The 14,126-nt window shown below is 43.3% G+C and overlaps 1 protein-coding gene across 1 annotated transcript in view; it reads right to left on the reverse strand.

Moving 5' to 3' along the window:
* VSIG1 (V-set and immunoglobulin domain containing 1) overlaps positions 1-14,126 on the reverse strand; it is a 41,760-nt gene that overhangs the window by 10,531 nt on the left and 17,103 nt on the right. The window contains exon 3 of the mRNA XM_039233486.1: positions 1,232-1,430. Coding sequence (XP_039089417.1) covers positions 1,232-1,430 — 199 coding nt within the window. The remainder of the gene's footprint in view (positions 1-1,231; positions 1,431-14,126) is intronic.

Here is a 14,126-nt window from a genome sequence, read left to right on the forward strand (position 1 = left end):
GGGAATCACCTGGGAGGCAAGCTCAGGTGATTCTGGATGGTTCTCTGAGGTGTGCACCTTGCTACCAACTGCTGCTTTTCCAAGCTAGTCAATTATCAAGCCACTGGTTGGATCTAGTTCCTTCTTTCCTGTGATGGAGGTACATAGCTCAAGAGGAACAGTGACTAGATCAGCTCCATTTGGGATTACTTAGAAATGGGAGCATCCTTAGCTCAACTGGTTGATTGGTGAAGCTTGACAGCCCTTTCCTCTATCCCTTCAGTACATCCACAGGCCTGCAGACAGGAGCAAATCTCTCATTGCCCTCTCAGAGACTGAAAGGAGCGCTAGAAACCACCAAAAATTGCGAACCCTCTGAGAGCAGAAACCATGCCTCCATCACTGTAAACCTCATGGGTCCTGGCACAAAATAGGCACTCAATAAATATTGTACAATTGAACGACTCCAAATGCATTTGAAAAGCAGGTAGGACTTGCCGAATAACCCATAATGAATATCTGTATACAGAAAAATTCTCAACTCTGGCTTAACATGTGGTCCTTTCTCCAAATATTGTTAATGTTTTTTAAATATAATTTATTGTCAAGTTAGCTAACATACAGTGTATACAGTGTGCTCTTGGCTTTGGGAGTAGAATCCCATGATTCACTGCTTATGTACAACACCCAGCGCACATCCCAACATGTGCCCTCCTCAATGCCCATCACCCATTTTCCCCTCACCCACTGCCCCCACCCATTTTAAATGGGACCTTCTTGCCTTTATTCAAAAGAATGGTTTGATGGTGGGAATTGTGGCTGGCTTAGGAGAGATAATAAATTGACAGTTCTCTCCCCCCCCAGGTAAGACTGGCTCCAAACAGAGCTTCGCTCTGAAGGAGTTGCTAGTGATCATTTAGTGGGGACTGTGCATTGTCCCATTTGTTCCCATTCCACCGATTAGAACAACGGATCCCCGGAGGTTGGGTCATCCTCTGCTTTCTGCCATTTTGACAGCACTTACCGTTTGGCAATTGTTTCAACATGTTTCATCACTGATTTCTCAGTGTTACTATGAGGGCTGGGATGGTGCTGTATCTCTCTTTCCCTGCTAATAAAAGGAGCAAGGAGGATATTTATCCCATGGGACTTAATTAGCACCATAACTCACTGCCCTGGATCATTTAAGGTCTTAGTTGTTCCGAGAAGAGAAAAAACAAACAAGCAAACAGGAAAAAAAAATGGCCCATACCTAACACATTGACTTTGAGGATGCCTTGATTTTTTCCGACAAAGTCAGGGGGGTTGTTAACATCACAGACGTAGACACCACTATCTGCTGGTTGCATATGTGAAATAGTGATAGATGCGTTATCTGGGTCGCTGGACCCTACAATCCGACCTTTAAATTGCCCGATGGCTGTAGCTTGTCCACCTTCAGAATAGTAAATCTAGGACAGAAAAATGACACAAATGAGAACTGGAGAGTGGCCAGCACTAAGGTAAGCTACCCGGAAGCACTCTCTATCTGATGTTCCCTTTGTTGGTAAGAGGCAACATTCCCACCCGCCCCCTCCTGAAGGAAACAGATCCCATGGCAAAGGTTGCTCAAACCAGTGGGACACTAGCTTTCTCACAGCTGTGCACAACCATCTCCTCACTTGTGCACAAAGCATTACTGTGACGTCATCAGAGCAGGGATGTGTGACCACTGACAGATGATAAACAGCTGGAGCTGACAGGATTCAACTCTTATGCTTCAGCTAGATCAAGACGCTTATCTGATGAGACTACCTGGAGGAAACTCAGTGCCTAAAACACAAATGCCTGAGAGACGGCAAGATGGCGGAGAAGTAGGGAGCTCCGTGCATTTCGCTTGCACCCATCTCTCAAACAGAGAAGGCCTGAAGTCGTAGGACACTGAGCCACAGGAGTCTGGGAAGAGACAGAGACAGAGTACACTGGGAAGGAAACCTCATTAGTGCGTGAGTGCGAACTGGGGAAGATAAAAGAGGCCGGGACCCGGAGATACCGAGGGAGGGGAGGGAACCCGGCTTGCGGGCAGCCGCGGTGAGTGATGAGCCGAGGGGAAAAGAAAGAGAAGCTGAAAGTGCTCATAGAACCGTCCATGGAGAAGAGAAAAACCTCGGCTTGGAAAGACAGTGTTTTTTAGTTCTGGCTGGGGTGCTGACTTTGAACTACGTGCCCCCGGTCCCAGAAGGCGCCAGGAAAAACCGCTCTGCTGTGCTCCCGGTACCATCCCCAGTGGCAGCGACAGCGGCAGCTCGGCGGCGGCGAGGACTCTGCAGACCTGAAGCTGCTACATTCCCCGCATGCACGTGGGGTGCACGGAGGCCTCGGATCCCAGGTTGTATCGCTGCTTGATCCGGCGTTGGATCTGAGACTGAGACACTTCCCCCAGCCCCCACTCAACCCCCGGCAGCAGGGAATCTGCAACCTGGGGGACTGTTTTGGGCAGTATAAACAAAGCGCAGACTGGGACCTGGAAACAGGCAGGGCGTGGGGCATAGAACTCGGCCCACCTTGGCTACGTCCTCAGCACAGGGAGATCAGACCCAAAGGAGTGATTTGCAACACTTGGTTGAGAAGGGACTGGGGCAACACCATTGTTCTCCCCACAACCACCAAGGCGGGGCCTCAAGGAGCAGCCAGGGGGACACAGTGGAGGCAAGACCTGCCTACACCAAACCAAGCCCATCCCCTCCAGAGAGCTGTTTTGTTGTTGTTGTTGTTGTTGTTTTTACTTAAGCCTCGGTTTGCATGTTTATTGGTTTTGTCTGTGCGTTTGTGTACCTGTGTTCCCTCTGTGGTTGTCTGTTTTCTTTTTCCAGGGCTACCTCAAGAAACAAGCCAAACTACATATGGTGGAGAGTCCCAAGTACCACTACGAGTAGGGATACAAAATAACCAAACTCTCAACAAGAGACACCATTCAAAGAACACTTCCTGAATGGAGAGGACCTGAACAGTCAAAGAGCCCTCTTTAATACAGCAGAACTCGCAGGGGCAGAGTGTACAACAAGCTTGTAAAATTAACAAGAGACAGAAAGCTAACCAAAATGACGAACTGAAGAATTCTCCTCCAAAGAAAGTCCAGGAAGAAATGACAGCTAAAGAACTGCTCAAAACAGATAAAAGCAACATAACTGAACAAAAATTTAGAAAAATAATCATAAAATTAATAACTGGGCTTGAAAAAAGCATGGAAGACATCAGAGAAACTATTGCTACAAACACTATGGAGCTTAAAAATAGTTATGATGAATTAAAAAATGCTATAAATGAGATACATAATAAAATGGAGGCGTCCAATGCACGGATTGAAGAGGCAGAAAGGAGAATAAGTGATTTAGAAGACACAATTATAGAAAAAGAGGAAGCTGAGAAAAAGAGAGATGAGCTGATCCAGGAACACGAAAGAAGAGTTGAGAGCTCAGCGATACAATCAGACGGAACAATATCCGTATCATAAGAATTCCAGAAGAGGAAGAGAGAGGGAAAGGTGCTGAAGGAGCCCTGGAACAAATTATAGCAGAGAACTTCCCCGACCTGGGGAAGGAAACAGACATTGAAATCCGAGAGGCACAAAGAACTCCCCTCAGACATAACTTGAATCGATCTTCTGCAGGACATATCATAGTGAACCAGGCAAAATACAAGGACAAAGAGAGAATTCTGAAAGCAGCTAGGGAGAAAAGGGCCCTAACATACACAGGGAAACGTATCAGAGTGGTGACAGACCTATCTACTGAAACGTGGCAGGCCAGAAAGGAAGGGCAGGAAATCTTCAATGTGATGAACAGAAAAAATATGCAGCCAAGAATCCTCTATCCAGCAAGCCTGTCATTCAGAATAGAAGGAGAGATCAAAGTCTTTCCAAAGAAACAAAAATGGAAAGAATTTGTCACCACTAAACCAGCCCTACAAAAAATCCTGAGGGGGACTCTCTGAGGGAAATGTTGCAAGGAACACAAGATACGAGAGACACCACCACAAGCAAGAATCCCACAAACGACACAATGACTCTAAACCCATATTTTTCAATAATAACACTGAATGTAAATGGGCTGAATGCTCCAATCAAAAGACATAGGGTAGAAGAATGGATAAAAAACCAAAATCCATCTATTTGCTGTCTACAAGAAATGCATTTTAGACTGGAGGACACCTTCAGATTAAAAGTAAGGGGATGGAGAAATATATATCATGCTACTGGAAGTGAAAAGAAAGCTGCAGTAGCTATACTTATATCAGACAAACTGGACTTTAAAGTAAAGACAGTAACAAAGGATGAAGAATGGCATTATATAATAATTACAGGGTCTGTCCATCAGGAAGAACTAACAATTATAAATGTCTATGCACCGAATATGTGAGCACCTAAATATTTAAAATAATTAATCACAAACAGAAACACTCTTATCGATAAGAATGTGCTAATAGCAGGGGACTTTAATACTCCACTTACAGGAATGGGGAGATCAACTAGACAGAAAATCAATAAAGAAACAATGGACTTGAAGGACACATTGGACCAGATGGATTTGACAGCTATATTTAGATCTCTACATCCTGAGGCCATGGAATTCACTTTCTTCTCAAGTGCACATGGCACATTCTCCATGATAGACCACATACTGGGACATAAAGCAGCCCTCAATAAATATAAAAGAACTGAGATCATACCATTCACACTTTCAGATCACAGTGCTATAAAACTCGAAATCAATCATAGGAAGAAGTCTGGAAAACCTCCAAAAACATGGAGGTTAAAGAACACCCTGCTAAAGAACAAATGGGCCAATCAGGCAATTAGAGAAGAAATTTTTAAAAATGGAAAACAAATGAAAACGAAAACACAACAATCCAAACTCTATGGGATGTGGCAAAGGCAGTCCTAAGAGGAGAAAAGTACGCACTCCAGGCCTATTTCAAGAAATTAGAAAAAGCGCAAATGCAAAATCTAACAGCTCACCTAAAAGACCTAGAGGGAGAGCAACAAGAGAACCCCAAACCCATTAGAAGAAGAGAAATAATAAAAATCAGAGCAGAAATAAACAATATAGTAAGCAAAGAAACCGTTGAACAGATCAATGAAACCAAGAGTTGGTTTTTTGAAAAAATAAACAAAATTGACAAACCTCTAGCCAGGCTTCTCAGAAAGAAAAGAGAGAGCACTCAAATGGACAAAATCATGAATGAAAATTGACTTATTACAACCAACCCCTCAGAAACACAAGCAATTATCAGAGAATACTATGAAAAATTATATGTCAACAAATTGGTCAACTTAGAAGAAATGGACAAATTCCTAAACACACACTCACTACCAAAATTCACACGGGAAGAGATAGAAAATCTGAACAGACCCATAACAGGTCAAGAAACTGAATCAGTTATCAAAAATCTCCCAACAAATAAGAGCCCTGGGCCAGATGGCTTCCCTCTGGAATTCTACCAGACATTTAAAACAGAATTAATACCCATTCTTCTCAAGCTATTCCAAAAAATAGAAATCGAAGGAAAACTTCCAGACTCATTTTATGAAGCCAGCATCACTTTGATTCCCAAGCCAGACAGAGACCCAGCAAAAAAAGGAGAACTACAGGCCAATATCCTTGATGAATACCGACGCAAAAATCCTCAAAAAGATACTTGCAAATCGAATCCAACAGCACATAAAAAGAATTATCCACCAAGATCAAGGGGGATTCACTGCTGGGTTACAGGGCTGGTTCAATATTCGCAAATCAATCAATGTGATACATCACATTAACAAAAGAAAAGATAAAAACCATATGATCCTGTCGATAGATGCAGAAAAAGCATTTGAAAAAAATACAGCATCCCTTCTTAATAAAGACTCTAGAGAAAGTCGGGATAGAAGGAACCTACTTAAACATCATCAAAGCCATCTATGAGAAGCCTTCAGCTAACATCATCCTCAACGGGGAAAAACTGAGAGCTTTCCCCCTGAGATCAGGAACACGACAGGGATGTCCACTCTCACCCCTGTTGTTTCACATAGTGCGGGAAGTCCTAGCGTCAGCCATCAGACAACAAAGGGAAATCAAAGGCATCAGAATTGGCAAAGAAGAAGTCAAACTTTCACTGTTCACAGACGACATGATACTCTACATAGAAAACCTGACAGACTTCACCAGAAGCCTACTAGAACTGACCCATGACGTCAGCAAAGTTGCAGGATACAAAATCAATGTACAGAAATCGGTTGCATTTTTATACACCAACGATGAAGCAACAGAAAGAGAAATCAAGAAACTGATCCCATTCAAAATTGCTCAAAAAACCATAAAATACCTAGGAATAAACCTAACCAAAGATATAAGAGATCTGTATGATGAAAACTATAGAAAACTTATGAAGGAAATTGAAGAAGACACAAAGAAATGGAATAACATTCCAAACTCATGGATTGGAAAAATAAATATGGTTAAAATGTCATTACTACCCAAAGCAATCTACACATTCCATGCAACCCCAATCAAAATGGCACCAGCATTCTTCTCAAAACTAGAACAAACTATCCTAAAAATTTGTATGGAACCACAAAAGACCCCAAATAGCCAAAGTAATATTGAAGAAGAAAACCAAAACGGGAGGCATCACTATCCCTGACTTCAGCCTCTACTACAAAGCTGGAATCATCAAGACAGTATGGTGTTGGCACAAAATCAGACACAGAGACCAATGGAATAGAATAGAGAACTCAGATTTGGACCCACAAATGTACAGTCAACTAATCTTTGACAAAGCAGGAAAGAGTATCCAAAGGAAAAAAGACAGCCGCTTTAACAGATGGTGCTGGGAACACTGGACAGCAACATGCAGAAGAATGAAACTAGATCATATTCTCACACCATACACAAAAATAAACTCAAAATGGATAAAAGACCTGAATGTGAGACAGGAAACCATCAAAACCCTAGAAGAGAAAGCAGGAAACAACCTCCTTGACCTCAACCGCAGCAATTTCTTACTTGACACATCCCCAAAGGCAAGGGATCTGGAGCAAAAATAAACTATTGGGACCTCATCAAGATTAAAAGCTTCTGCACGGCAAAGGAAACAATCCATAAAACTAATAGGCAACCAAAGGAAAGGGAAAAGATAGTTGCAAATGACATATCAGATAAAGGACTAATATCCAAAATGTAAAAGGAACTCACCAAACTCCACACCCAAAAAACAAACAACCCAGTGAAGAAATGGGCAGAAGATATGAACAGACACTTCTCCAAAGAGGACATCCAGATGGCCAACAGACACATGAAACGATGCTCAGCATCCCTCGTCATCAGGGAAATACAGATCAAAACCACACTGAGATACAACCTCACACCAGTCAGAGTGGCTAAAATGAACAAATCAGAGGACTCTAGATGCTGGTGAGGATGTGGAGAAATGGGCACCCTCCTACAGTGTTGGTGGGAATGTACACTGGTACAGCCCCTCTGGAAAACAGTGTGGAGGTTCCTCAAAAAATTAACACTAGAACTCCCCTATGACCCAGCAATAGCACTGCTGGGAATTTACCCGAGGGATACAGGAGTGCTGATGCATAGGAGCACATGTACCCCAATGTTCACAGCAGCACTCTCGACAATAGCCAGTAGCAATCTCCCTGGAACTATTATTTCATTTAGATAAATAAGGGCACTCAAATACCGAAATATTAAATGGCTAATCCAAAGTCACAGGATTCATTTACTATTATTATAATTTACCACAGTCAAGGAAGACCTGTATTCTAGTCCCCTCTCTGTTAGAGATACAAGTAGTTAGATCGTAACAGCAACTGTGGGAGCGGCATGGTGAGGTGTATGAGGCCTAGTCTAGGAATCAGATGATCTTGGCTTTAGCCATAGCTCTGCCTCTGACTGTGACATAGTCAGGGAAGGTGGCCTTTGGTTATGTCTCCATGGCAACCTGCTTTGTGATAAGAAACAATGTTATTTAATCATCTCTCCAACCTTGAGTTTCCACATCTGAATGAGGAGCCAGAACGAGGTCCTCCAAATTATGATATGTGTTCCCCAAGTGTACACACATAAGTTGATTTTAGGTGGCACATAAATGAGAAGTTGATTTTAAGTGGCATATGAATGAAAACTTATTAGAAAGACACATCTAGCACATCAAGTCTGTGACTTCATGGATATTATTGCTTAGGGTGACACTAAGATATTTTTAAAATTTGAAGAAACCAAGTCAATATAGAGATTGACATTAAATAATCCCCCTGTTGGTGCACAATTAAGACAAAAATCATAAAGACATAATGGATTGAAGCTTGGGAATCATTGGACTAGGTGATCCCTCAGATTTCTTCATTATACACAGCCTATGTACACACTTTGTTAGTTTCATATAAATGTATGTTCAAGTGGTTGTTTATTATTTAATAAACTGGTATTGCCATGCCCTAGTCCAGTGGAACTAAGTAATGTTTTCATAAAATTTACTGAAAGAACCTTATTTATTTAATTCACTCTTCTAACATTTTAGAAGAAACTGAAGCCCAGAGAGGTTTAAAAAAAAAAAAAAAAAAGAAAAGACACATACAAAGTTAACAACGGGGAAAGGTCTAGTCTAGCACCCTGTTCTTCTAATTCTAATTCCTTGTCCAGTGCTATTTACCTTAATCAGATGGGGGAGGAAAGGCAATCAAGCAAACCAAAAGATATTGTCAAGATAAAGTCAGATATATTACCTTTCAAGTAGAAAGCCGATATATTTTTAAACTAAAGCAGAAAGATAGATTCTGAGGGAAAATTCAAAGAGCATATTGAAGGAGAAAAAACTTACCTCTCTCCCCCAGTTCTCTAATATCAACTAGCTTTTCTTCCTGCTACAAATGAGCCATTTATAATTCAGTTTGTCCACTCACACCTACTGAAATCACAAACTTTTGCCCCAAAGGAGTTTTGTTGGACTTACAAACCGGAAAGCCAACATTAACCGAAGGTATCCAAGTGGTCCAGGAGGATGTTCAGTTCATCAAAGGTCTATTACCTTCATCAGGGTTAACACCCAAGCTATCAGGCTTTCTATTACACTAGGCAGCATTGGGCTTATATACTTTCTAATCAACAATTTGTGAGGTCTTGTGGACTTTTACCTGAAACACATCCTTCAGTCCATCAAGGAAGCCCTTTTACACCTCAGACATCTGGCTGCTCCCCCTGCTCCCAGGAAGACTGGGGAGTGGCGGGTAAGTCAGCCTGTCTTATGCTGAGGCTTGGTGACATCACAATGAGATACAACATCAGTCCTGCCTACAGGCCTCAGTCAGTCCCAGAGGGTCTAGGAGAAAGACCTGGTTTCTGCAGAGAGCAGGGAGCCACAAGAGTGTGTTTTAGGCCAGGGCTAGAACATTCTTTGAATGTTCCAGTGTAAAAGTCGCAGTGTTGGTCATGAAGCCAGGTAAAATGAGCAAATAAGTCATGAGGCCCTGGACTTGTAACTTCCCTGTAAGAAGGACCTTCACCGATCCTTTTACCTGAACTCCTTACACTGTAGTCTCATAAACCTTGCCCTTTCACAAATAATACTAAAAGGTGTCAGGGATAGGAATGGAGGTAAGGAGGGATAACAATGGACTCCTAAAAGGGAAAGATCTTGGCCTGAGAAGGAAAGTCCCCAGGGCTAGCCAGTGGCCGGACACAGAGATGGAGGGACTTTGTGTTAGGGGAAGTCCATGCTGTCACACTGTCCTTGTAAAGAAAAAAAAAAAAAAAAAAAGAAATGTTTTCCTGAAACTGCTTATCTAATCACTCGGGAAGTACTAAAACGTGGTTCCATTTTCCACAAAAGAATAACTCTTTTAAAAAAATCAAAGCTGAACAGTGGCCAAGACCCAGCCCATGATCCTGTGAGCCTTGTACCTTTTCAAAGAAAGTACATTGTCAATTTAGAGATCAAAGCAATCGAGGTCCAGGAAAAGCCATGGATGTTCAACAGGCCATGTCCTTTGGGAGGTAGGGGAAAGCAAATCGGCTTAAAGAAAACCAAACCTATCCAAGTGTTCCCATAAGTGGTACTTGTTAGTTTTTTGCCCACCTGTCCTTTGTGGATGCCCTACTTTCCCCCCAAGGTCTTCTCTGCTCCTTGTGAAGTTAGAGGCTGATATGGAGACGCATTAGTTGTTAGACCCCCCCTAGAGATCACTTCTTTTATGGTTTCTAAGGTTGATGGCCCTTCAGGAGCCAGATGGATATTGGAGATAAGGGAAATAGCTGGGAAGGGATGGCGGATGGTGGTAAGATCATGGAGGAGGGTAGGGAACGTGGTGAACCGGAGAGCCAATACAAGCAAGGCTTTCCAACCGTGGAAAGAAACACACACAATAGTGGGCTGCTCAAGAACATGCATCTCCTGGCCAAATAGGGGCCCAGAGGCCTCTAATTTTCAACCTCTGATTCATCTTCTTCTATAACAGAAAAGGATACTGGAGGCTCCAAAAAAGAAAGCGATTTTTCCAAGATCACCTAATTTGTAAGCAGACCTGGAATCCAGACCTCCTGACTCTCCCCGAGTACGTGGAAATGGCCTGGTAGCCTTGCCCTAGGCGAGAAAGATGATTTCTAGGTAATCTTTCCCTTTTGGGGCCATTCCATCCCCTACTTCAGCCCGACTCCTTTGCTGCCAATTGCTGCTATTCATTGGCACGATGCTTCCCATGCCGAGTGGTCTCGCCACCTGATGCCTTCGACATCTGCCAGCTGCAATAACAGCCTTTCCCCCTCCTACTGTGCCAAGTTCCTATTCACACGACGCCATGCAGCTGGGCGCCAGATTTGTCCAACAAGATTTTTTTCCCCTCAGCTTTGTGGTATTGTTCTCTAACTAGAGGCAGGAGTATAAACAAGAAGGGTTGAAAGAATTCAGTCTGCTTTCTGTTTGAGTCTGAGTTGGAATTCATAAATGCATTTAGCCTCCAGAGCTGCTTTTGTGGGCTCCTTTTGGAAATGTGGAGGGTGTGGAAGTCCACAGAAAGCCACCCACTCTTTCCCTTCAGCTTCTTGCTTTCTGCCCTACTCATAAAGGGGCTAGCCTTGGGAAGGGAAGAGTACGGAGTAGCAATGGTCTCAAGCCCAGCACTTTTTCTGGACTGTCCTAGCAGACAGGTTGCACATGGAAGGGAAAGAACACCAAAAGAAAGAGATCCCTACCTTCAAACTACTCCTTTCCTAGTCTGCCAGTTGCCCAAGATCCCACCATTTGAATGGCTTCTTTCGGGTGAAGGCGCAGAAAGTCTATGCTTACAAGATCTTCTTTGGAAGAGGACAAAATTAAGTATCAGTAGGGGCGCCTCGGTGGCTCAGTCGGTTAAGCATCCGACTTCAGCTTAGGTCATGATCTCACAGTTCATGGGTTTGAGCCCGGCATTGGGCTCTGTGCTGACAGTGCAGAGCCCAGAGCCTGCTATGAGTTTTGTGTCTCCCTCTCTGCCACTCATGCCCTGTCTCTATCTCTCAAAAATAAACATTAAAAATTTTTAAAACATAAAACAATAATAAAATATCACTGGCCTCTAACACCTTAGCATTAGATTAATTTATCAGATTTAGCAAGAATATACAGCTGAGGTAATGGGATACAGGATAGATAAATTTCGATGGGAGGGGGTGGGGGGAAGGGAAGAGCCTGGAGTATTTCTCAGTGGGAGTGACAATGGTACTTTGGGCAGACAATTCTTTCTCACGTGGGTTTATTCTGTATACAGCAAGATATTCAGCATCTCTAGCCACCACCTACTAACTGCCAGTAGTGATTCTCATTTATAACAATTAAACCAACACCCCCTCATTTTCAAGTGCATGTGAGGAAATGATACACCCCCACCCTGCCAACATTTAAAAAGCATTTGATATAATGCTATCTGTAGAGGAGAGACCAGGTGGGGAGAATCTGAACATCCACAGAATATGAAGACATTCTGGAAGTAAGTTGTCCACATTAAATGTACACTGGGGAGATGAAAATAGCAAAGGGTACCATCCACTTTGGATGTTCTAGAAGAATAAGTACTGTCTGTGAGACCCATGCTAAGTAGGAGCACTGCCTGTTCTGTTCACGGGCAGGTGAGATCTCTTTAGTTTTACCAGTTAGTGTCTGGGTGGAAGAGGAGGAAAAGTGGTGTGATCAGAGGGTAACCAAACCACCCCACACGTCCATGCTAGCCTGCCTATTCCAGGGCCCAGAGTCTTCAACTGAGTGCCCTTTATGAGGGATTGATCATCTAAAGCTGTCCATGTCTTCCGAGAAAAGGGCTTCTCTAAGAGAAGGGCCAAGCTAATAAATATCCTGACCCTCCTGGTCAGAAGACTTATGGGATACCTCTGCAGTCCCCATTCACCAAAGCAACCCCTTGGAGGGAATAGTCAGTAAGAAATAACACCCTTCCCTGGGTATTGAGAAACTCTAGGTCTTGGAGTCAACTGCTCCTTTAACACAATGATGTTAGAGTAGGAGAAGAATATGAGCCTATGGCAGGAGTTGGTCACTTCCCTGCTCAAGGCAGCAGTAAGTCCCTGAGCCTTTTGGAGGAGGCTGAAAGGAATTCCAGACATGAGCATGAGAAGTCAAACTCAAGACTGTCCCAGTTTTGCCAGGAGCTTGCACTGATCTGGACTGTTACCAAACCTGGACCATACCTTCCCACTCCTAAAGGCTGGTGTCATTGCCTAGATATTCCAAACAATGAAGGGGTCCAGTAGTACACCAATAGGTGTTCTTACCTGAGAGGTCCAGCTACATCTTCCCCGAGCGTCTCTTGCATGCGCCATATTTAGACACTGACTGACTGCCTTTTCCTCCATACCCTCAGTATTGAGGCACGGGCTGTGCTGTGTTTGAGCAGAAATGGGTGGATCTGAGAGCTGAATGCTACATGGTAAACTGCCACAACAACCCAGGAGTTGAATTGAATCACTCAGTGATCAGTCTGGCAACATCTCACTCCCATAAATCATAGAATTGTCTAATAGCACAGCTGTCTCTTTTTACCATCCCCCAAATGTTCACCAGCCATCCCTAGATTAACATACAACATGGTTTACAGAATTATGGATGCATGGATGTACTCAAAGAAGAAACAAATTTGAAATAGAGGCCAAATCCCATTTTGAAAAATACCATCTCAACTGAAGAAGTCTACAACGTCATTGTTGACCAGGCTCTCTGTTCAGCAACAGGAGCAGGCAGAGAAGCCTGACCCTTCTCTTTAGCCACAGGGACCTGGCAGTCAGTGGAACGGGAAACCGATCCTCGGCCAAGATTCCCCCAAGAGCTCTGTCCCAGCTGTTAAGCGATACTAAATGTCTCTTGTAGGGCTGGATTCCCTAGTGCCCATGATGCTGGGGGTATGGATGGGGTGGGGATTTTGCAAAATCACTATTTTGTAAGTAATGATACTACTAAGTCATTGAATTACACTTTGAATTGAATTCATTGAATTACACTTTGAATTGAATTCATTGAATTACACATTCAATTACTACACATTCACTGAATGGCTACTACATGGAAGGCTTCTCGGTGCTTTACAAGCATCATCTCATTTAATCTTCACAGTAGACCTATGAGGTAGGTAAGTAGCCCCATTACACAGATGGGAAAACTGACCCTCTGAAAGGTCAACTGAATTGTCTAAGGTCACCCAGCCAGCAAGTAAGTAGCAAAGCAAGGAGGAGAACCAACATCCATCAGGAGGTTTCCCCTGGTGCTCCAAAACTACTCATGTGGAAAAGCAGAGAGAAGCACATGCCTGCAGGGGAGAGGGAAAGAGGGGAGGGACTCCAGTTCTCTGGAAGTTGACACCCAAGGATGATTAAAATGGGGATCTCACTGGGGTAAGCTGAAGCAAGATGGAAAAAAAAGAAAGAAGAGAAAGCTTGACCTTATAGAGGTGATTTTCACTGTCTAAGTCAAGGGTTAGACCTACTCTACCCTGTCTTCTATGCAGCTGAGGCACAGGCATAGCACAGGCCTCATGCACTTGGAGAGAATCTAAAATGTTTTAAGATCAATGGGGGGCCTGGGTGGCTCAGTTGGTTGAGCGTCTGACTTCAGCTCAGGTCATGGTCTCGCAATCCATGAGT

Source organism: Hyaena hyaena, unplaced genomic scaffold (assembly GCF_003009895.1).
Source record: "Hyaena hyaena isolate Hyena2069 unplaced genomic scaffold, ASM300989v1 scaffold_77, whole genome shotgun sequence".
Taxonomy (NCBI): Eukaryota; Metazoa; Chordata; class Mammalia; order Carnivora; family Hyaenidae; genus Hyaena; species Hyaena hyaena.